Below are 25799 nucleotides of genomic sequence, written 5' to 3'. Positions count from 1 at the left end.
CTCAAAGGGTTAAACTAAAAGCATGTCTCTTTATAATTAAAGCTGATTAGAGAGTTATTGAGAAATATTATTAATGAAGGAAATAATTAATTAGAGTGGTATCCGAAGAGGACATATGGCAGTGGTCCAAAGTAAGACAATTTGAATAATATTATGATGCTCTCCACCGATTCATGAAAAGGGTTTGAGTAGTTCTAAGTTCCTCTCTTAGAGTATACATCAACCAAAGTGAAAGTAACAACCACTAAGCTTATGGGGGACCATTGTATACTGCATGGCTTCCTATCAATTCAACACAAAACAAATTATTAATCCAACCATATAATACTCATGTTGGGAAGGCCAAAAACAATAATAAAAATCAACCAAAGTCATGTGAGTTCCTTTCCTTCTTTATCTCTACCATTGTTTTAATTAGCGGTTAATTACATTATCTTTGTGTTTTTTACTTTTTTTTTATAAGTATAATTTCCCTGAGAATGTCTTATTATCTTTGTTTTGAGATCAATTGGTAATTTTTGTATCTAATGAAAATATTTGGTAACCAATAAAAATGAGCGAAAACCAATTATAATTTGTTTTATTTAGTATTCGTTAAAATAAGTTCTTATTTATTTTTATCTCTCTAATATTACCGTATTTTTAATTATATATAAACATTTAATAAATATGTTACAAAAAATTTCGGTTACATTTTTTTTAAAACTAAAAATTAAATTTTATATATATGTATTAAATGCGTGCGTCTTTTTTTTTTTTTTTTTTTGAGTTTTAAACGAGTTACATGAAATCCTTATTCTTGGTATAACAAAAAAATACATGGCTAGTGTCTATTGTTTCCACTTATTAAAAGAAAAGCATAAGGGGTATAGGGCTTGTTTGGGTGAACTTTTTTTAGAAGATCTTTTTTCGAGTTATCTTTTTTTAAAAGATCTTATAGAGAAGTAAAAGTAATTTTATGTTTGGATATCTCATGTAAAAAGGTCTTCTTATCTATCAATTATGTTTGGGTATAACAATATAAAAGTACTTTTTTGTTTATTTATTACATGAAAAACATCTTTTTTTTAAGGAAAAAAGATCTTTTAAAAAAAGATGTAAATTACAGCTTCTCAAAAAAGATCTTTTTTTTATTTTACTAGTGCTTTTACTTTTACTACTAGAAGTTTGCCAAACACGTTAGAAAATAAAAAAAGATCTTTTTTCATTGAAAAAAGATCTTTTTTTAACAAAATAATGGCGCCCAAACATGTCTGATCCAGAAAACGAAGAGGTATATAGAAATAAGAAAAGAAAAGGAAGGTGAAAGGAAACCAAACTTGGTAATATTATTGTTGTTGTGATAAAGTTTGTTATATGATTTTGACATTCTGTTTCTTTTGTGTTGTTTCCATCTCTTTGGTCTGTTGGCAAAATGGAACCAATAGATGCACACGCAGAGTCATCTCAATTAACGGTATCACACAAAGTGGAAAACACTATATTCCATGGAAAAAGTTCCCAAACTGTTGCCTTCATTAGGGTAACAATGCTATACTATTCAATATTTTTATTTTATTTTAATTTTGATAAAGGATGAAAATATCATTATACTAGTTGTTATGAGGGTTACCTAAAATAGATGGATTTGAACTTGAACGTAAGGTTTAGACTTTTTTTGGGCAGCGTTCAGATTTTGCTAGTGTTGAGGTGATTCTTTTTGAACAACGTTCAATTTTTGCTACTGTTTAGATGTCGTTGTCCGAGTTTTTCGTGAGGAGATAGGGTGTTACTGGAGTCTAATACTTAAATTAACAAGAGTTTTAGGTAGATTTTTAGTTGACTGGGTTCGAAATAAACTTGAGAGTATCAGTGTATTTATAGTAGAACAACCTTTTAAAGTAATTCCACCTTTAGTGGTGGATAACTGTTCTCTTTTGTTAGAAAAGTTGTCGAGACCTTCTATAAAAGAGATAGCAGGAGTTGATTACTTATTTAAATAAATAGGACCAAATTCATATCACTATATGGACCTCTGTGAAATTTGGTAAATATCGGTCTGACTATACCTATTGATTGGATTTTATTTATTTTGTACTAGACTAAATTATGAGTCGGTACATAAATACTAATTATTTTAAAAATTTAAGTTGATAAAAAATATATATATATAAATAATTATATTTTTAACGCACTTCTTTAAACAATTTTTTTTAATTTACTTAAATTTTTGCATGAATCTTTTTTTAGCTTATGCTATTTTTTCTTTTTTTTTGAAAAAAATAAAGCTCGAACTTTAGAGCTTTCAATTATAAAAATTTTGTTATTATGTTATAAAATCACTTTTTTTCAAAAACTTTAATTAATAACAATTTTTATTTTAAAATAAAATGAATGGTCATGCATCAAGAAAAAATTTCAATTCATTTTTACTCCCAACCAAACATATTCTAAAAGTGTTTTTCATTTTTTTTAAGTTCATAGAAATAAATTTTATGAAGTAATTTTAAATTCAACGGCTTCACCTAATCACTAGATTCAGCAACTGGATAAGCAAATTTGTTGCTAACTTCTGAAAAAATAATAATGAAAAAAAAGAAATACTATTTCTTTTAGTTTTTAAAAGAGAAATTTATTTAGTTTAAGTGATCGATATCCAGTCACTACTCGAGTTCCATTTATTTTTTAAATGATGACATAGACATGTATGCATAATCATTTTTGTTTCTTTTTATTCTCATTGGGCACTACATAAAGTTGTATATAGAAAACACAATATACATGTTATAACGAAGCCTCACGGAAATGGACCTAACTTTTTTTTTTTTTTTTGCTTTTCACGATTATTACTTTGGAAGAAAGAATTGAATAAGATATAATTTTATATATAGTAATTAATTCCCCATGCCTAATAAAATAAATGTGAACCACCAAAAGTTCAATTTGGGGAAAACACGTACAAATGATTGAGGTGAGTTGTGATTATTTAAAAATAAGAATGTTTTAAATCTTAAGAGACTATATTGTTCATATTACTCAAATGTTTCTAATCTAACTCTAGATCTTTAATTTTTAGTCATAAATATTTTATTATCATACCATAAAATCATTTACCAAAAACTTAAACTTTAGTTAAATTGTAAAATCTTTGTTTGGAACTTGAGAAAAACAATCATTTTCAAATGTTTCAATAAAAATTAATAATTGTTATCAACAAGTAAATTATTATATTATGTGTCCTACTTGTTGAAGAGGATGAATATATTGATAGTTATGAAAAAGGAAAAGTATATGGAATCAAGAGGTGATCAAGTAAACAAAATCATTTAATTAGAATCACTTTTTGAATAATATGTTTAAAAATTGTTTCTGGGATCACGAATAGGAATGGTAATGAGGCGGGTAGAGGCGGGTTTTTGTTCTATCTGATTCCGCCCCACTCAACAAAAACCCGCATTGAACTCACCCCGCTTCTACCCGCGGGTAGTAAAATGTTAAACCCTAACCCGTCTCTGCGGGTATCCGTCCCGCCCCTACCCGCCCCAATAATTATTAAATCCAAAAAAAAAAATAAAATTTTAAAAATTATACAACCATTATTTACATTCATAACATAAATTAAAGAAAAAATTTAAATATGATACAATATTATTAATCATTTTATTAATTATTTTATATATATTACATATATTATATATTAAAAATATATATATTTATATATCTATCATATATACCGGGACGGGTAGAGCCGTAGAGGCGGGTTTAACCTAAACCCGATCCCGCCCCGCCCAAGAATCCGCTCCGCTAAAATCCGCTCCGGTGCGGGTGCGGATAATTACCCGCCCTGAACGAATAGGGGCAGAGTGGATATCTGCAAATTCGGATAGTGTTGTCACCCCTAATCACAAAGCACAAATCAAAATCCAATTTTTCACAGGACTAAAGACATTTTGACTGATATGCTTTTCGTTCCTTAGCATTATTGTTTTAAAAAATGTTGTTGGTGCTATACATCTTAAAAATGATTTGATTCAACGAATGAAGGGGCACCTTTTCGGAAGAAACTTTTGCTACTTCATTTTACGGTGCTTTGGGTAATAATAACTTGCAACCCTAAAAGTAAAGCACTAGATGGTGAAATCTACAATAATCTATATTATTACATCTTAATAAATATCATTATTAGGACACTGGTTAATAAATTATTATTATTATTATCCTCACAACAGTAGCACGTCAATTGTTTTGAAGATTTTCTAAGTGAGTTATGTGGATTATATTATTGAGGAAATTCAGTAGTGGATTGATCCATGCTTTCTGTTTGACACTCCTTTTGCTCGCTGCTTTACCAATAATATATCAATGTTTGGAAAATAATAATAATATTAAAGAAATAATAATTTAAAGTTATTTTATTTAATTTAATATTTATAATTTTATATACTTAAAATTACATACTTATTATATCTAATATTATATAATTATTTTAAATAAAATAAAATAAAATAACTTTGGACTAATTTAGATTGTTTTTTATTATTTTCTAAACATTTCTGTTATATATATATATATATGAACAATCTATAGTTCCAAATATAATAATAAAGACAGCGTTTATCATTCCAAAAAGGAAAAGCAATTAGACCGTAAACATTACATACATTGCATCTTATTGATATTGATATTCAATATGTTTTAAATTAGAAAGAATATTACATACACACTAAAGATTTACTATATATATATATATAACTGATTTAGTAGCTGATTTTAGTGTGCACATAATATAATCTTAATTAATTTAGTAACTAAATTTTTATGTATATGACTATATACGTAACATATTTGTTAAATTAATTACATTGAAAAATACACACTTGAAAGAATATATATCATTTTATTACACATTATTTTAATAACAAATATTTTTACGAAATATTTAATAACACAAAAAATTAGTCAAAACAGTTAAAATTTATCTTATTTATTATTTATTAATTTTAACTTATTTTTTTGTATTTTTTTAGCATTATCATATTTTTAATAATGAAAAGAAGACGGATATATATGATAAAGTAACAGTAGTACTAGTATTTTAAAGAACAAAATCAAGCATTCAATCCTTAGAGAGCTTTACTTTAATTTAATTACTGCTTCATATTACTGTTGCTGCTATATATATATATGTTGTTCGATAGAGAAGGAAGAACGAAGAAGCATCGAAAGTACGAACATGTGTTAGGAATAATTAATAAGTTAAATTAGTATGGGGAGTTTCTGATTTTCCATCCTCGGTAGCTAGGAACCCTAATAAGCAAATTAAATTAAGCAAAAGAAGATAGTTAAGAGAGAAGGAAGTAATTAAAAACCTGGAAGATCAAAAAGGAATGGAATTAGGTCCCCAAATAGGAAAGAGTGAGGCTGTCACAGCATGATCTAATCGCTTATTAATTACCACTTAATTAATTATATTAGCTAAACAAATTAAAGCAATTAATTAATTAAGCAAGGTAGATCATGCTGACAGCTTCACTTCTTCCTTTGTGGACATCGCTTCTTCGTTCTTTAATTTGTATGTATGCAGAGAAAAAGAATAGAGTGGTGATGAGTAATATACACAAAGCAAGATGATGAGAAGAGAAATTCAAAACTTGAAATGCTCATATTAGTCTTAGCAAACCTAAAAAGGATACATAATAATAATAATAATGACCACTTGTCTCTTAACCCTAACCCACCTATATATGGCTATCCCTATCTCTACTATAAATAATTTCTGAACAACATGTTTATACTTATACAGATAAAGTAGCTCCTCCGGGCCCGGGGATCCTTTCCATCTTAGGGTTTCTGTATCCCCTTTATTTATCAAAATATTTTTTTATTTTATTATAAACAATTTGATTTCGACACTGCCAAAATAAAATAATTTTATATGTACATTCAATTAAGTAATACTATACCAGTAAAAAAAACTACTTTTTATATTAACTACATGAATAGTCATCCAAAAAACAAATATAATTGTATAATATAAAACACTTTGTATCAAAATTAAACTCTATTATAGAATCTCAACCACGAAGAAAAACTTATATAACCTTAACTTAACCTTAGATCTGGTGGTTAAATTTTGAGAAATAATAAAAAAAATCTCAAACATTACTTTATCTCTTGTATAAAATTTTCATCAAATTCATTTTATTTTGTACTAAAAGAGTAATACACTATATATACTTACATAGAGAAAATAGTTTTTTAAATTATAAATACAACAATAATAACAATAATATTATTATTATTACGTTGAAAAATCGTTTGTTCCCAAAAATTCTGTTTCGGAATAGAAGGTCACAGGACCTACAATTATTGAGTTCCGGAATAACTGAAAAGGAATAAAGACAGGGAGAGAGAGGGGTGGGGGGCGCTTGTGTTTAGAATTTCTATGCATTTTAAAATATTTGTTTTGTGAATAGGTACTGTCCTGTGTCTTTAGCGTCAATTCAATTCAATGCTATCCCCACTTGACACTACTCATTCATTATCAATCAATAATATACAAGTAATCACGTACATGTAAGAGTGTATACATGTATGTCATTTTTTGCTTGCATGCGTTGTAAGGATGGTTAAGTTTTAGGGGAATTAAAGGTAATATAGGCTGAGAAGTCTGCTTCATAGGCCTGTAAGATATGGACAATCCAATTCATTAGTTTATGGCCACTTGGATTCATGCCTTCGGCGTCCCAATTTGAATCCATTTAATTTAATTTAATAATAATTTTGTGCTTCTTCATTCTTGATTAGTGATGAGCTTTTTGCAGTTGTTACACAAAGAGCTTCAGATCTATCTATATGTACATTAATTCAGTTGTTTTTACTTACTTAATTAGATATAAGTGTAAAATTATTTTACGATAATAGTGTATTAAAATTAAATTTTACTTTAAGATAAATTAAAGAATTTTACTAACACATTTTAAAAACATATTATAAAAATACCAAAAAAAAAAATTTACTAAAAGTTATTGAAAAGATAACTTTTTTACATTTCAAATACATTAAACACATAAAAAACGTTAAAAGAAAATTTCTGTTATCATGTTCTTAAAATATTCTCTAAAAATACAAGATAGCTAAAGTCTATATTAAAAAGTAATATAAATAATATTTTTCTAAATAAATTTGTTTGTTTGTATAATATTCATTGTACACTTATAAAATATCATAACTCAGGTCTTAGTACATAGTTATACCAATAATCGATCCAATCAGATATTAGATAACTTATTTAACAAGATAAATATTGATGGAATTATTTAAATAAAAACTAATTACTATAATATTTAAAAATATGATTTATTATTAATTATGCAATATATTTTTTCTTTTCAAAAAAAAAGAAGCACCATGTGATATCTTATCAGGCCTACATCTCTAATTTTCTTGTAAAGGTGATGGTGAAATACAAATATCTCCAACATAACACGCTGCATGACACATTTTCTTTTTAATAAACCATGTTACATTACGTGTACATGAAAAAATCAATCATTAAATCAATTATTTGTATAAAATATATTCAAAAATAAATATATATTAAAAATAAATTAAGTAACACATATTTATACATAAATATATACTAATTAATTTTTTATGTGCAGATAATATTTTAATTTTTAAAGCATTTATCACCTTACCTTTGTGAATCATTGTTTCCCGCAACTAGTGTGTTGTAGACCAAAGATCATGAGTTGAGTTCATCACTTATAATGTAAAAAATAATGAATGATTGAGAGCAAGATATTTCAATTTCTCCGTGTAGACCTCATTCTATTTCAGAGCATATCTTTCACTATACAAATTAGTCAACATGCTTTAAGGCTTGCCTCATATTTACATCGAAGTTCATCGTTACCCAAGAGTAAAGATGATAGTCAATGACCATGATATTTCATGAATAAATTACAAACAGCTGCATGAAATATCACAAGTATCATCTTTTACTATTGGAAATATAAATACAACATACTTCTCTAACAATCAACTTATCCCCTGCGATGTTCCAATATCTACATGTTGATTCAATATTCTCTTTTCCCTTCTTCACAAAGCATCCTGCAATTTTTTCTAGACACGTGCTTCACCACAACCTCATGCATGCAGATTCAGTCCTTGGGATCGTTTCTTCTCTTTGTAAACCATGTTCATCAAACTACAATCCCAATTTAGCATTTTTGTTTTGCAATCAAGAGACGCTAAACCCAAGGTTATCATTCAACAATAATAGCTGGCTTAAAACCAGAGCTGGAAAGTTTATAACCAGTTTCACCCCTGATTCAACAAACCTCGCATACTCTCATTGGACAACGCCCAGGAAAGTAAATGCCCGCCAGAATCCCCACTCAACAACTGTTTCAGGTCACCAGAGAGGAGAAGGGAAGTAACAGGATGGTTATGAGACTTAAGAACTTTGCGTAAGACCAACCTGTATTCTGGTTCTGCACCTAAAATGGACAATCCAATCCCATCATCATCAGAAGATTTATCAGGGTTATAAGGGACAGAGCGGTGAATCATTTGCCACACCTTGACAGCTCCACTCTGATGGCCTGTTGCGTACCACCCCTTGTCCAACCAATCAGAGAACATACTGCAATTCACACAGAGAATAGAATCAGATGGCAGTTGCGACGCGTTAATCATTGCCAGACAATCCCCGTTGATGCTCCATACTGCTAGAAGAACACCAGCAGCAGTAACAATTTCTCCTGTCAAGTCATTGAGAAAAATTGCAGAAACTGCTGCAGGGAATTCTGGGAGCTGCCGAACAAAGGACAGAGAGCTGAGATCCCATATAATAACAGTGCAGTCATCCGATCCACTCGCAATAAGCATGAAAGGCTGGCTAACTTGAATGCATGTGATTCTGGCTGTGTGAGCAAAAAGTGGCCTCTCCAATATCAAGTGCCGCAGGGCACGTGGCCCAAAGGCACTCATTCTCCAAACGTTAAGCAGGCCATCATCTGCCCCGGTAACAAGAATCTTGCCATCATGGCTTACAGCTGCACACTGAATCTGATTACCCCCATGTAAATTTTCGTGTGTCGAAAGAAGCCTGTCTTGATCATAGCTCATGAATCTCAAGTTACGATCAGGGAAACCCCAAGCAATATATGTCGTATATGTCATTGGTTTAAGCAAACTATTAGTTCTTGCTACCATAACTTTATCATTTTGAATAACAATTTGAGTGATAGGAGATGAACTTTTGCGTATCTCCTGTGAAACAAGATAAGTGGAATGTTTAAGGGGATGAGGAGGAAGCTTTCTGTCAGTTCGCCTTTTAACATGGGGCTTGATAAATAGTTGCTTTGGTGTCTGCCCGAAGTGATTAATTTGCGCTAAAATTGAAGCTTTCAATGCAGGATCTTTTACAGAGTCGATGTCCACACTTCCTTCATACGTATAATAATAAAACACATTCACAGATGCCTCCGCAGCCTATTAAACGAACAGGGAAACAATTTAGATATTAGGATTAAAGAATACAATAGAAATATTCCAGAAACATAACATGGAGGGGAAATAAAAACATTGAGAATTGACTCTCAGTCACCAGGCCATTTCAGTGTTTCACTTTGGTCATCTTTATTTAAACAGCACAAAAATTTCCACATCTTTTAGCAAAGAATTTAATCAACAAATAAATAAATAACAGGTTAGAAATGACTACAAAACGTTAAAATCACAAATCAAGGCATATGGCTGCACACTTGCATGCAAAACACCGATGCAACCAAAATGCTAATAGTGCACATTAAGACAAAAAGGTACAGTGGATAAAAGAGTGACTTAAAATTAGGCAGAACATGGGATTGTGTTATAATAATGACAACAAAACTTTCTCCGCTTACATAAGAATGGCTAAAAGGACCAAACAAAGTGCAAGTGTAAATAATGTCTAGATCAGACTATCATAAAGCATAAATGTTTTTAATAAAGCGTAAAAACATCTTTGTCATGGAAATCCATCAGATCCATATCCGAGGACTAATCAGATTAGATCCTTCATTCCATATAAATAGGGGATTAGAGCAAGTGTGTCAGAATGAGAACTAAATGTCAACAATATAACTTCAACAACAACAAAAACAAAATAAAATAAATAACAATGCAACGTGCATGAACACGGAGAAACTAGAGGAAACCCCCCCCCCCCCCCCCCAAACAACAAAAAAAAAAACCCAAAGAACCCACCTTCCCCCTTTGTTTATATCCAAAAATGAGGTCTATCCAATGATGCAAATTTTCTGAGACGTAATCAGATTCAAGAGCTTCCCGATGCTTCACAATGAACTCTCTAGCACTGCCTTTGGCCCATGGAGGCAAGATAATGTCCCCAACCTGAAAGAAAACTATCATGATTAAATTCACTAGTCAAAACATCAGCACTTTGGCGCTCATACTCTTATAAAATACTTGTTATGATTTGGCTTGGATAACCTTCTCGCCAGATTGTTTTTCTCCTAAATCGAGATTGAACCGGTTCTCCAAAAACTCTGGCATGTAGAAAAATTCTGGAATCAATTCCTTCACATCAGATGTGTTTCCCTTTCCAGCAGCACTTAACCAAGTATCCCTTACACTATTGAAAAGACGATCAGCATGGTCAAACTGCCCCCCCTGAAGCTTTTGATTCTCTACACTGAATGGGGGCAGGCGAATAAGATAGAATAGGACAATTCCAGCACTAGAATAATGAGATCCATAGTGAAACTTGGGTATCTCTGGATCATCCCAGCTCTCGTATCTAATATAGAATGAGCACATTAATGTGAGAATGCCTTTAATTTGGGTTGCTACACAAATAAGTTTCTTGAAAATGAAATCTTTACAATTTGTATGTCTTATATATGTAATTGCAGGATGATCTCAATTTAATTCTGTTTATGTTCATAGATATTTGCTAGCATGCTTTTGGAACTCGGTGAAACAGCTAGCAAATTATTCCTAAGGTAATTTTATACACAATGAACGAGAAATTTCAACACAAGAAAATTATAAGAGCATGTGTAAGGGCCAACCTTTTTCTAAACTCATCTTCACCTTCAGGTGTCTGGCAACCCATTGGTTTATCAAGCCTGCGAAATGATTTTGGGTTGGACAAGTCTAGATTTTCACTCTCATAATCAGCAAGGATCCATGGAAAAACTGGATACTGTGTGAGATCACTATATCCACGTCCTGCCAGGGTGTTGAGATGCATGAGATACTGAAAATTGCTTATTTCTCCACTTTGCCACCTTTTTGAAAAGGACTTAGCCTTGAAAAGACGGCTACCTTCATTGCTTTCTTGTTTTGACAATCCTGAAATAGTCGTGTCCAACCTGACATGATGCAGACAAATCATTTCTTTTCCTTAAAAACAATAAATAAACATATACAAGCATCTAAGTAGATACATGAAAGCAAAGCTTAAAGGTATGGCATAACACCAAATCATCTTTAAAAAGATTAGTGCAGAAGATATTGCACATTTCATGTCCTCACATTTGAAAGCTGACTTGCAAGAATTTTTCAAAATTCTACCCTTTTATTTTAAGTTTTGGTCCTTATTCTAGGGAATGGATAATTGTGTTCTGCTATTCTCCTTGATTTACACACCCAGCGGACAGCATGTGTGCTCTATTTAAAATCCTTTTCTCTATTTGAGCTTAGCCATTGCTCTCCACACCCATAATTTTCTTTTCTTTCCTCTTGGGTTCTTGAATCTGATCAATATCCTTATTACTATTTTTCTAACAGAAATCTCTTCATCCATATTCCACAATGGTTTGAAAAACAAATGAATTATAGTATGCGAAAAGATAAAATAAATAAAAATGTGTATTTAAATAATTGCAATATGCTTAAGAGTTTTACAATGCAAGGCATGGGCTACTCAATAGCATCCAATGTAAAATAGGCTTCAATGCTTCAAATGCCAAATGAGCCCAAGAAATCTGAATAAAATACTCTGTAAATTATTCAATCTTTCAACTAACCTGATATTATGCTAAATGAACACACAGATACACAGAGGTCATAGATAGTAGATATAAGCAATAATTCCAAAAGGAAAAATATCACCAGCATTTTCTTGATCAACTGGAAAAAAAAAATTGATGACAACAGTTTAAAATCTAAAAGAAAATATTTACGGGATTTATCTTACATGCTATTCCGAGGCAAATTCATGGAAATTAGGTTTTTAAATACTTCTTCCCTCTCTTTCTTGTGAAAAACCAAGAGATCATTGCATCCATCCATGCTGAATATTTCAATAGCAACAGGACGAAGCTGGTAATCACGCTTCAACATCTCATGAACACTATCAAGCTTCCACATGCGCCAAGGGTGAGGTAAACTCACATTGCTGTGTACTTTCTCCTTTCCCCATGCACCACCATGGTAGGCCCATGCCCTTCGTCCAACACATGACTTAGCTGTTGTGCTCCGTGACAAATTTGATTTCAATTGGAAATCTGAACTGCCAGTATTGTCTTTCTTAACACCCAAAGCTTGATCAATGACTGAAAGTTCATCTTCACATTTCTTCTCACAGAAGCACCCAGAGTCATCAACAAAGAAATTTTCAATAACATACAAACATAATTCACCTATCAAGAATATACCATCATGTTTGTCAAGTCCTATAACCCGTTCACAGTTATATTTATAGCGTATTTTCTCAAATGGTCCCAGAAAAGGCCTAATTAAGTAATCACCATCATTATGCTGTTCTTTATCATATATATCATCTGGTATCTCAACCACATCAGCTTTCAAGGTAGAAGATTGCATTGCTGATCCAATATCAGATCTTGCTGGTGTTCTTTCTTCTATTGGGACTGATACTACACTAGCCTTGGCACTAATGTCAAGTGCAGAATGGAGGCTAGTTTCATTCATACTGCTAGCTTTGTCATCCATCCACTCATGCCTGTCGGAAACTATGTCATCGGCATGATCCAACTTATTAAAGAAAGGTTCATTGAACAGCTCGTTATCCAGACCATTTTGTCTGACCCCATCAGTCAGAAATTGAAAATTAGTTTCAGAATCTGAATCAGACGCCTCGAGGCCATTTTCAATTTGCACTTTAGACAGCTCTGCTTCCTCGATTTCAAACTGTCCACCAAGATCATCTTGAATGGTATCGATTTTTCGTTTGTAGCGCTCAAGTTTTTTTCGCATTCGGTATGGACCTTCAATAGGACAAAGCTGCCACTGTGGTTCTTCTGCCAATGAGGATTTACTGAGCTGGAATATCCCTCGTTCATGCACAAGTTGATGGAGATGGTACTGCCACTCACTTTCAGCGTGCAGGACCCATCCATACTTGTCTTGCCTTACAATTCTCAATTCAGTAGACATTGCATCACGAACTGCATCCAATGCATATCTTCGCTCCTTTACTTGCTCCCAGTGTCTTAAATCCAGTTTTGAAGCTTCCCGAGATTTTTTCCCTACTTCCCTTTTACGACGACCTTCCATGCTTTTGATTTTCACTCCTGGAAACTTTGCTGACGCAGCAATATACTGCACCCACATTTTTGCAGCACACTGCTCCAACACTTTATTTACAATCTGTTTAGCATTGTGATACCACTCAAAAAATTCTGATGAACCTGTGGTCAATAATTTATCAAAACCTCCATGAAGTACATCAAGGCGCTGTCCTAGACTAGGCTTAACAACAAGCAAGTCTCCTAAGGCAGTCCTCCTATGTGCCAAAAGGTACTTGATCAAATCAACGGCAATATCCTGTACATTCGGTCTTTTATCACCGATAAGAGATATCAAATTCACACATAGACAGCTGTTAAAATCTGTATCAATATTGCATGGACAGAATATAATTCTTCTATTAGCAAACAATAATTGCAAGAATGTGCTGATGTCAATTCCCAAGTCATCTCGAGGAGAAGTAGCGGACATTCTCTTTTTTGTTTCATTTGGTATACCCAAGTGTGAAACGAGTTCATCCTCTCCTATACAGATTAAGAACGATGGAAGGAAGCAATATGATATGATTCGATTAGTGTTCTTAAGAATTGAATGAATATAGGCCTCAAGTTGCTTAGTTCCTCTAGCAATCGATAAGAGTCCCCTTCCCCCAGAAGAAGCTTCAATTCTACCATCTTTGTTTGCCAATTGCAGCATTGACAGCAAGAACTCGAGAGTTTTTAGCACCCCTGAAGGTTGAGGAAAAGCACCCATGTATACACGATCTACTATCATCCAGCACAAAGCATCCAAGTTCGAGGACCAGCGAATCTTATCCAATTTGTTTTCATCTTCTTCGTCATCACGCAGCAATTGCCTTTCAAGGAAGTTCATAAATCTGCTAAGGCAGAGGCCCTGGAAGACTAACATAGATTCACCATCAACATTCAAAGGAACACTTTCCAAGATGTTCTCTATGACTTGGGATGCTTTCACCTGCTCTGTCACAAAATCAGAAAGAACTTCAGCAATAAAATCTAAAACAGCTGTTGCTCCTGCAATACATGGACCACCACCATAGCCAGCATCATTTATATCCAAAAGCACCTTTGAGGTAATAGCAAATGAAGCATTGGTGGCAGATGGACCATAAGAACTAGACTTTGGCTCTGAAGATGGATCAAAATACCCAACTGACGTGGAAGATCCAAAAGAAAGTGAGGGTGATAAAACAGATTTTGTTTCATTATGGCTTGCATTTCCCAGCCAGGATGTCAATGCAATAACTCGTGATGAAGAAGGTGTAAGAATTCTAGAGCTGGACCTTTCTGATAAAGCAGGAGAATCAGGCATGGAAAAGGATGCATAACTCTGGCAATCTGTTGAAGATAGAACCTCTAAATTGGACTTGGCACTGCGGAAACTGAACTTGTTCGCACTGAAGGCAGTAGATACTTGATCAGCATTATCACCATCAAAGCTCTGAATACTTTGAACATCTTCATGAATAGATTTATTTGACTCCAGCTCAGATGCAGTAACATTATTCCCTGATATCTCACCAATCATAGAATTTCTTGGTGCAGCTATTTCATTGGAACTAGTACTTAACTGCACAAGAGGAATGCTACCAATTCTAGTGGAGGTATTAACAGACTGATCCTGCTCGAGAGGTAAGCTAGAAAATGTATTCTGTGAACTGCAAGTATCATCACCTTCGTTCGTTGTTTTCTCTTCTGACACCGCAGAGAGTTCTTTTGCCATTTTAACAGCATGTGCAGCCCTGTAAGTCATACAAGATTTGGTTCAATATAAAAGAATCTATTTTCAGTTGGACAGTGATAACAGCAACACAAACTTACAAAAGTCAATAAGTAGTTAATCAGAATATGATTACAGTCCACAGGTAGGAAATTGAACAGATGTAACCGAAGAACAATAGAACAAACCCAAAAGAAGATAAAGGAAAATTCATCTCGGAACTAACCTTGCACAAGAAAAATATAAGTCAATGCTGCTTTCTAGAAACTCGGCACGTCTACAAACAGCAGTAAAGGGGCGATACATCTTGGCAAGATCAACCATAAACCGAAGAACTGAAGTTGCAGCTGCAGGGGCTGATGCCTCTCCACCAATAAGGCGAGCAGCGTATGTCTTGTGCATCAGAGCTTCCCCCTGAAGCTCACCAGCCGTGTCTGCATTTCCTTCCACAAGCTCAGCTACAAGACAAAGATCCCCTGTTTGATGAGCAAGCATTGACTGCATGCTTATTCTATCAAAAGTAGATTTTGCCATAGCAATTGCACAGTCCAATAATTCAATGAATTTTAGTTCTGCGTGATCTCCATCATGTGGGATAAGAGCATGAAAGTCCAACATGCGGACCTCTGGTAACCTAGGATAAACTGGCTTGCCAAATATCAAACAGAAGAGAATATAATAGATGTCTGGAGAATCATAGAAACTTCGAAGCACCCGAGCCAATCCTTGATAACCTCCGCTGGTACGAAATTTAAGTGAAAATGTCGGAGAGGAAGTAAGGCAGACACCAAGTAGAGTCATAACCCATCTCATACTTGTGGGATGAAGTGCTTCATCAAGAAAATAAGTAATTAACTTAGAAGAAACAAGCTTATGCCACTGCTCAAGCAAATCTTCTGATTTTATAGTCACTTGTAGATCAATTAGCATTTCTAGCAACATATTTCTGACAATTACATGTTTCCCCATTGACTCTCTCATAATTGGAAGCCGTGGAGCCAAACCAGGTGGATCAAATGTCATAATGACAAATCTAACCACATTTTCAAGTTCAGAAGATAGAAAACCATCTTCTAAAATCACCCCAAGCAATTCAACCAACTTCTCCAGGACAGGAACTTCAACATCACCCCTTTGTAAAGTCACTAGTAAATGCTGAACGAGGTTCATTTGTCGCAAAATGGTAAGATTATGATTTTTGTACCAGTGCATGCACACTAAATGTTCAATAAATCCCAGTATTGAAATCTGGATTGAAACTGGGGCTGCTACCCATAATGTCCAATCTAACAAGACATGTTCAACCATGTCTACATTTGACAAGACAAGGCAATTTGAAGTTTCAACAACAATATCAACATTTTCCAGCTCTGAAATATGACTAAATGAATCCTTCTGTACAGAAAAATCATCCAAGTCTCCATCAGATCCAACTGAAGAATTATCGTCTAACTTTGATAAATAATGTTCCTCAAGATTGTTTTCCTGTAGAGAGGCAGTAGGAGACACTTTCGACTGAGTATTTTCCAACTTCTTTGGTTCAGAGAATGAAGCTTCACAAGCAGCAACCTGAAAGAATATCTCTAGACATTTTATGTCAAATAATGACATCCTACGATGTAGAAAAAGAGCAAGCAAATGGTATCCCCTATATGTTTGCATGTCCTTTAGATTTTGTGGGTTTTGATGAAGTGCACAGGCAAGCAATGTAAGGGCCATATGAAGCATATCTCTAGTTTCTGCAGCTTCAACAAGTGCAAGAACTAGTGACATCCCACCAAGAGGGCGAATTGTCTCCCCAATAACCTTTTGCTTGCATATATAAATGTCTCCATAGAGACGTCCAAAGCGTGGAATACCTGCAACCTCAAAAACGACAATAAAAATAAGATTGAAAAGACAGCTCTAAGAGGAGAAAGAAAAGAAAAGAAATATGTAACAGTTTCTAATTTTAGTTACCTCCAATAGGAGAAGCAGCTGCAGACACAGGATCAACCATATTGAGCATTGAAAAATTACCCAATGATCGAATAAATTCTGTAGAAGTTCCATCAAATGCAAAAATAAGTTTCTTTCCTGAGAGTTGCAGAGAAAGGTTTCCAAGTCTATCCAGATCCCAGACAATTCCACTCCCATCAGCCTGCAAATCTCCCTGCTTGCTAGTAGCATCATGTCTCTGCCCATTAGTAGCCAAAGTCAAATCCGCATCTAAAGACTCCAAGATGGCCATACTACCACCTCCACAGGCCTGGTTAGGTACAAACTGCAGAAGATTTGTGTCCTGAAAGAGACCCCTATAGCCTCTACCAAGTATGTACATAAAACAAATACATCCAGGTGTAAGCACTTCCTCAAAAAGATAGCAAGAGCGTAATTTCCACATCAAGTTACTAACACTAGCATTACCAACTGAAGTCCCAATAGTGACTTGCAATGGTTTACCCACTGGAGATGGTGAATATCCTAATTTCTCAGTGTGTTTTAGCTTTCCATTCAGATATACACATGCAACACTAGCTTGGAAGAGCCCAGCAAGAGCATTTGGCTTGCTATGGATGACTGCAAGGTGATGCCACCTTCCTTCTTCAAATTCTATACAAGAAAATGAAAAGAAGCAAGAATTACTTGTTGCAAGAGTTAAAACACCATCCTCCTGGAGATAAAGTTGAGCATAGGTTGTATTTTCATTGTTAGCATCACAAACAGAAAAAATCCTTAACATATGCCGCTCGTGCAATCCATTAGAGCCAGATCGCTTCTTTGAAGGGACTGGTTTTGAAAGGTCCGTGTCTTTTGATTGTGATTTCAATAGGTTCCGAAACTGGAGCCAACAAACAAATGAATAACCAGCAGCAGGAGGCCATAATCTTTCACCCAGGGAAACCTTAATGGCAGCATGCCCAACCTTGTTCATGTTCATCTCCACAAATGGTGCTAGAGAAACATTCTCAGAGGCCATATCTTCCATCAGAATTAATTTCTCCATTGTTTCAGTTATGGGACCTGCATTTTTTGGCCTCATTTGCAGAACATATCGCACAAGCATACGTAGTTCAGAAGCAGATAGCCTAATTAACAAAAATTATGCCTCATTGACATTTAAACAAGGGAGCACATTAAAAGCATTACAACTCTTATATTACAGTAATTGAATATGAACGTTACCTGTAGGAACCAAGTACTTCCACTATCTTTAATGCATAAGAAAGAAATGGAGACGAATGCATAAGATAAGGGTAAATAGTCTCCACCAAAATTTCCAAACAACCTATAGATATCAGAAAAAAACGTGGAAGAAACACCACTATACAATCATGGAGAATTGTAAACTAAAAGTTTAAGAAATTTGCATACCTATAGAGGTAAGGTTTTCCTGATTGAAGAGACTGGCACGAGCAAGCTTTTCAATTAACTCTAACATTTTTAACTGAATTGTGGGAGTAAAGAGTAACAATGATCGAATCAAAACTCTAATACCACCGGCATTGTAAACTCGCTCTTTATCAGGATTAATAGGACCCGATGGAGTCATTAGTAGATTATGAGACAACCCATTGTCAATATCATTTGATTTTGTGAAACCCTCAGATGTCCAGAATGGTGGAATCAGTATTTCAAGTGCAAGTTCCAACATTAACTGAATGACTTGTTTCTCATGCTCCACACAAATTAAGCCAGACTCAGAAAGAAGATCTAAGAAAGTCTGTGAAGATAAAACAGCATGCAACTTCATCCTATTTACAGCATTGTCAGATACACCAGCAGCTACAAGACGCAACAGATATGCAAGTGCCTTAATGTAAACATTCAATTTTGAATGGTCCAATTCCACACCCTCACATTGGATGGCATGAAGTGTGGTAAGCAAAAGAGAAAATCCAGAAGCTTCTCCAAAAACCTTTTGAGCAGAGTGATTAACTCCAAGCATTCGCCACAAAGCTCCCATAGTGTCACATTTTGCATCAAGGGAAAGTCGGTATTGGGACCCTGAAGCACTGGTCACCATTCCACTTTTTAGAATTTCAACCAACTCACCTAATTCTTCAGGATGAGCCTGGTGTATAAGTTATGAACAGATAGTCATCATAGCTATATCAAATTAAGAAAAAAAAACAATTTAATAGTACAATAATGTTGTAGGCATGATTCATCCTGAGACTTTTAAGACATCCAATTCATTTTCTTATCTGATTATAGCACTTATAGCAAGATTGTTGATGTCAAACCCTAGCCAAATTTTCAAATCAGAAATATTGGCAAGAAACAAAAACGTAAGCCAATGTTGACATAATAATAAAAACAAAAATTGCCAGGAAACCTGTGAAATATCTTCAATTATGAGACAAGACAATATCCTGAGGACTCCTGGACGATGTAGATCAGACACTAGGAAAGGAAGTATGACAGTCACACCATTAGCTGAGCGAAATGAAGCTTGATTAGCCTCAGATTTCTTCAATAAAGATACCATGCAGTCCCAGGCAACAGCCACTGTAGCCTCAGCTTCAAAAATAGGGAACTTTGCAGCACCAGACTCCTTAAACTTGGGTGAAGTGATAACATCCTGACTGTCCAGAGAATTTTGGAGGCTACTAGAGCTATTTTCCTTTTCGAACAGATTGGTTTTAGTACGCTGTTGATGGGGACCAAAAGTCTTGTGTTGCTTCAAATCATCTAATAGAACTTCCAATACACCAACTTCACGTAGAACTTTCTTATACTGTTGATCAAAGGACAAGAGTTTTACAAAGAAAGAAAGTATTGTCTGCTTCAATTCTGATGTTATTGGTTGCTGAAATAAACAGCAAAGTGAAAGCAACTCTTGCTCAGGAACACAATTTACAACAGTCACAGCATACTCAAGAATTTTCAAGATTATCTCTTGCAAAGAAGAAGGAAAATCAGCCATATTAAGGATTAAAAGGGGAACAGTTCGCAATTGCTGACACAATTTATAGTTTTCTATATGGCCTGAAAAAATCTTAAACAATCTATGTAATACTTCGGCCTGCAGTTCCTGGCTATTAGCTTTGAGCAAAATCTCTTGTAGTGTCTGGACTGCTTCAAGATCCTTTATTTTACCATCATCCTTCTCCCATAGTTCATCTCCAGGCCAATCATAAGATAATGCATTGCTTCTGCTACGACTACTACCCTTGGTTTGAAAAGATTTAAAGCCCTTGCCTCCATAAGAATGTGGAGACTCATTTGGCCCTGTTTGAGCTAGCGTAACAAGATCATCTAGCAACCTAGATAATGTGGGCGAAAGGCATTGAACTGACTGAAGGGAGGAATTTTCTTGTTCACAGAAACTTTCTCCTGTGCTACCTTGGAACCCATCTGAAGGAATATCTTCATCATTAGACATATTAGAATTAGAAGAATAAAGATGTTGACTATTTGTCATGTTCGAAACAGTTAGTGCAAATTGAACAAGGAATTGATATCCATGGGCATCATAAACATCCTCCTGCAGTCTGACACCACCAGCCTCTACAAATAAAATATAAGGTATCAGAACTAGCCACATGCAATTCATATTGGGGTGGCTAAACAAGTAAACATAAAGCCTTGACAACTTAAACCAGATTTTAGACCATGATAATTGCTACTAATACATCTATGGAAACCCTAGTCATTCTGTTTCTTTCTTTTTCTTCTTTTTTTCCTTTCGTCTTTTTTTGTGAAACATATTAAAATGGAAAACCAAAAATATGAACAGTAAATTACCAGGTCTATACGACAATGCCACACATGCAAGTAACAAATCAACAATGCCCATGGTATATGCAGAATCACCACTACGAGGATCAAATTCTTTCACAGCCAATAAAAGAATTTCTATCTGCTTGGAGGAAAGATAAATGACAAGATATTACTATCAATAAAGTAATCATCAACAATATAAGCCATTATCAATATTGTATTAGTATCATGCTAGAACAATGATATTGTACTTAAACCCCCTTTTGGTATAAAATTGATATTTCTTAAACACTTCAAACACTAATTTTAATGAGCAAAAAGAGCATCATAGCATCATCAGCCAACACAATCAGTGAGACAAGATATTTCAGACTCTACACCAAAGCTAGCCTCCCTTGGCAAGTATGAATCATTTATTTTGGATTTTTGGTACTATATTTGGCTTTTTATTTTCCTTTTGTTTCTATTTTTTGTGCAGGATGGATCACCACCACCAATGTCCTCTAATTGGGTCATCTACATGGATCAATAGAAGCAATTCCTTTCATATTAAAATTTCAAGAGAAAGTAGCCACAAGGGCACCCATGTAGCAGTAATCAAATCCCAGAAATACACCAACACCAGCCAAGAGCCAGAAAGCACAAAAGCTTCTGTTCTGGGAAAATAAAATAATGTACCATTTCAAATGAGCCAATCATTCTCCTTAGAATTGGCTTATGCAAGTACTGGGGGGAAGTTGGAAACATTGCAAAAAAATAAAACAGTGCTCATAGTTACTAGTGGGATAACCCTCTTCTACTTACAAAAGAAAGTTGATTGAAAGCTAGCAATTATACCAGATGATGCTCTCGGATGTACTTGGCTGTGCTTCCATTGTCATTATCCAGAAGAAGACCAAGTATCTAAAATTATACAAGCAACAACATGAATATGCCACAAACAAAACCAGATCAAACTACAATATTCATAAAACATTTTTTGGAGCACCTGCATAGCATGTCTATGAAGTTGAATACAATGCAATGGAAGAAGTCCTTCATTGTAGCGAGAGAAAACTATCAAAGACCCATTGGACACCATTTGAAAAAGTAACAGAAGTGAGTCATCCTCTATCAAATTCTGTGCTGCTGATGGATGGCTTGCTAGTGCCTTCATGATGTGCACAACACTTCCCTCTACCTGCATAAGTAAAACAGTTTGAATGGGAAATATTTACAAAATAGCTTGAAAGTAAATAGTTGAACCCACTTCATGGAAAAGAGTACAAGACACTGGCTGTTGTTGCTAATGCAAAATGACATGCACAAGTATAACCCCCTGAGGACCCCTATTATTCACAAATAAATCAAGCTTTTCCAAAAAAGGTTTGGGCTAAGGATATATAGAGACACAGATTATTAGATAACAGCAATAGGAACTTAAAATCTTTAATCAAATTTCATCACATAATTTATCAAAAGTCTTCACAGCTAAGGTTGTCACCAACAGAGTAAGAAAATATTCCATTTCCAAGCCTCAAGCAGCTGGCATGCAATGCAATGAACACGCGGACAAACAAACATAAACGTATGCATAGCAGGGAGAGAAAGGAACCTCAAGCTGGCGAACTTGCCCAACCTCGCCACTATCACATTTTTGCAATTCTGATGGCCCTTCAGCATTTGATTGTTGAAAGGGTATATCAGGATCTAAAAAAGTGCTGAGAATATGAACAAGAGAGCAGAATATCCCAGAGTCGAGCAAAGATTGCTTGTCAAGAGGCTGAAAAAAAAAATATATACAGGTTAACACTGCTGCTTAGTTCTTGTAAGGAAAAATACATTCTACAATAACCAGAACACTGAAAGATGGCCACAATATATATATATATATATAAAATCATTCAAACTTGACAGATTTCAAAGTCATTGTTAATGGCAAAGCAGTCATCACTGTTGGGAATAATCAATTTTTTAAAATTTTAATTTAAATACTGTCTGCTTTTTCTTTGAGCAAAACTTTTGATTCCCCTCATTTGACTGAATGAGTCGACACTCTTCACAATAGGGAATAAATGTAATCCGTGGCTTTTTAAATAGCCATTTCTAAAGTAAATCATTAATTATTAAAGCATGACAACCGAAGATCTCCTTTCACCAATATTAACAAAAGCTGAGAATTTCATCAAAGCACAAAATAAGCATCAATTGAAAACAAACATGCATGGTTTCTGTCAAAATTTTGAGAAGCATACCCCAGATACTAGGATTTCCAATGCAGACAATAAATTTGCTCCAGTGCTAATGTCCTTCTACACATAAGGGTAGCATAGTGAATTTTTAAAATAAATAATTAACTAAAGAAAAGGGCCACAATATTTCAAGCAACATCTAAGTCAAACCTTTGTGGCTTCAGAGAAATACTTTAAAACTTGAGTAACATCTAGAGATCTTTTTCTACTGCTGACTTTTAGCTTTTCTATATCTGTTACAAATGCTCTTCCAACAACAAAAGAGAATATATGGGCTTCAACTAACCTGTGCACCAACAACATCAAAAATCAGTTATCACACTCCAATCATGAAAATGTATAAGAAATTTTAGATTCAAAAAGCATTGCAAATATATATATATAGGCAGGAAATATATTATCACATAAAATTTTTCTCAAGATCATTGGAGAAAGAAATAGGAAACCACAAATAAACTCTTAAGTACTCAAATTTATCTTTGTAATATTATATATTTAAATTTACTCATAAAAGAATGCAAATGTAAATACTTCATCATCTCCAACAGCAACAACAACATAACAAACTTCGTAGTTAAGCACGTCTAGTATCTTATTGTTTAAGTTATGTCGATCAAATATAAGCCTTTTCACGTTCATCAATGCTTACATATGTACAGCTAAAAGCATAAGTAGCATTACTGTACTATGCACCAGAAGAGGGAAAACTAACAGTAATATGAGCTTCCAGTTAAACATTTTATGTGTGTAGTGTGCCTAACACAAACCCATAGTAACTAGCAACTCATCACAAGTTACCCTACCGCAAATAAAATAAGGCAGGCATAATACAGGAATACAATGAAGCAAAGAAGAAAATGTTTTGTTACCTGGTAAGTAAATGAGCTAAGTTAGAATGCTGCTTTACTAATCTACAAAAGATATCTACACAAGAATTCAAGGCGGCTTCCTTTTTCTGCAAGTAAACAAGGAAGGATTAGCAACTCATCATTTACCGTAACATATAATACTAGATGAATATCCACTAAACCATCGGAGAAACTAGACAAGGACAAGTAAGAACCTTCTCAGAGCTGGATGACCGAAATGCATCCCAAGATCTCTTGAATTCCAATTCCAGTTCATGCCTTTCCCTGATTTGAAGGTTGAAAGATCATAATCACAAGTACACCACAATCAATGCATGGAACTCATTGAAATTATAGCCCAAAAAAAAAAAAAGCAGGACCTGATCTAAACTCTGTCTAGACTACTACATGATCATAAAATTTTACATCTTTGTAAGCATCAAGCAATGCACGGATTTGTTAAGTTAATAATTGGCGCATTTAAATTAAACTTAAAGCATTTGGTGAAGTCTTATGCTGGAATATCAAAATTTACAGGCGGATCCACAAATGGAGCTAAATCCACAAAGCAGATGTAGCTAAGCTTCGATAACTGAAAGAGTAAAAACCCTACTTGCAAAAATAAAGCAGTGCAAAAACTTTGATATTACTAGCATTTGAAAGGGAAAACCTGAAAAGTAGCTAAACAGTCGCTGACATTGAAAAATAGGAACGACGAGAATTGAAAGGAAATGGAATGAGTGAATGAGAAGAGAGAAGAAAAGGTGAATGAACCTGGAAGCAGGAGATGAAGAGGAAGAAGAAGAGGCATTGGCATCGCGAAAAGTAGGGGAAGAAGCGGAGGAAGAAGAATGAAGTGGCGGTTGTTGAGTGAGACCAACCCTGTCTTTGATGTCCTTAAGCAATGTCACCCATTTCATCCTCGTCTTCCCCCAATTTTTTTCAGATTATGCATGAAAATGCATCGATGACAATGGTGGCATCAATTAATCATAGAAGAAAGATCTAATTCTTAAATTAGTTTATTTTTTTTCTTTTCAGGTTTTCAAGATTCGTGTTTGATGTTCTTCGTGTGTTTCTCTGGAAAAGAAGAAAGAAAGAAAATGAATTGAGAAATGAGAGAATGAGAGAAAGGGTTTGTTTGTGTTTTCTTCTGCCTGCGACTCTGCGTCTTACGTGATTGATTATTTTGGAACTTGTTTCTTCGCTCCGTAATCTGCCGCGGAAAATAACATTATTATACTTTATGTTAGTTATAACTTAATTAACATTAATTAATTTATGATCACTTTTCACACACGTCAGCATCGAATCTAGATTCTACTTTCTTAAGATTTTGTTCATGTTAATAACAAAAAGTTAGAGAATATAATAGAGATTCGCGTGTAGTAACTTTTATGTGAAATTTATAATTAAAAATTATTAAATTATTTAATAATATTTAATTATTAATTTTACATAAAAATAATATATAATTTTATTTTAAGTTATTTTTTTAATATTTTGAATAAAATTGACATATAATATATGTATTGCTGCTATTAGAAGGCTTTACACAAATAAATATATAATATATATTTAACAAGTGAGGCTACATAATTAACAAATTTGTTGTTTAGAGAATAATTAGAATTAAATTAGATCAATTAGTATTATTTGTATTTATATAGCGTATTTATATATTAATTGTAGGATTTTATACTTTTATTATTTTGATTCTACTAGTAATTATATATATCTCTTATACATTATACTTTTCATTACACTCAATAATACACTCTTT

General features: G+C 33.9%; 1 protein-coding gene across 2 annotated transcripts; it reads right to left on the bottom strand.

Moving 5' to 3' along the window:
- Positions 1-7783: 7783 nt before the first annotated feature.
- Positions 7784-25196, bottom strand: LOC130935909 (protein SPIRRIG-like). Of its 2 annotated transcripts, none has more exons than XM_057865828.1 (19): positions 24791-25196; positions 24232-24301; positions 24038-24123; positions 23319-23454; positions 23172-23228; positions 22532-22699; positions 21926-22117; positions 21775-21840; positions 20962-21076; positions 19550-20724; positions 18586-19285; positions 18397-18499; positions 17191-18299; positions 15458-17090; positions 12197-15253; positions 11067-11369; positions 10486-10792; positions 10240-10386; positions 7784-9483 (listed from the first exon to the last, which is right to left on the bottom strand). In XM_057865828.1, the coding sequence occupies exons 1-19, from the start codon at positions 24934-24936 to the stop codon at positions 8308-8310; spliced, it is 10746 nt and encodes a 3581-aa protein (XP_057721811.1). In that variant the 5' UTR covers positions 24937-25196; the 3' UTR covers positions 7784-8307. The 2 variants fall into 2 exon arrangements, with proteins under 2 accessions (XP_057721811.1, XP_057721812.1); XM_057865829.1 differs by having other exon boundaries at positions 23172-23225.
- Between the last annotated feature and the right edge of the window lie 603 nt (positions 25197-25799).

Source organism: Arachis stenosperma, chromosome 6, assembly GCF_014773155.1.
Source record: "Arachis stenosperma cultivar V10309 chromosome 6, arast.V10309.gnm1.PFL2, whole genome shotgun sequence".
In the NCBI taxonomy this organism is placed as follows: Eukaryota; Viridiplantae; Streptophyta; class Magnoliopsida; order Fabales; family Fabaceae; genus Arachis; species Arachis stenosperma.
The sequence above is the reverse complement of the archived record's forward strand: the minus strand, read 5'-3'. Positions and strand labels throughout refer to the sequence as shown.

What these genes read in the sequence shown, in the direction of transcription:
- LOC130935909 (XM_057865828.1), bottom strand. Translation starts at nt 24,936, where the DNA reads ATGAAATGGGTGACATTGCTTAAGGACATCAAAGACAGGGTTGGTCTC. An exon ending in TCTTCATCTCCTGCTTCCAG is followed by an intron (nt 24,302 to 24,790) that starts GTTCATTCACCT and finishes CCTTCAAATCAG; the next exon opens with GGAAAGGCATGAACTGGAAT. An exon ending in TTCATAGACATGCTATGCAG is followed by an intron (nt 21,841 to 21,925) that starts GTGCTCCAAAAA and finishes GTATAATTTTAG; the next exon opens with ATACTTGGTCTTCTTCTGGA.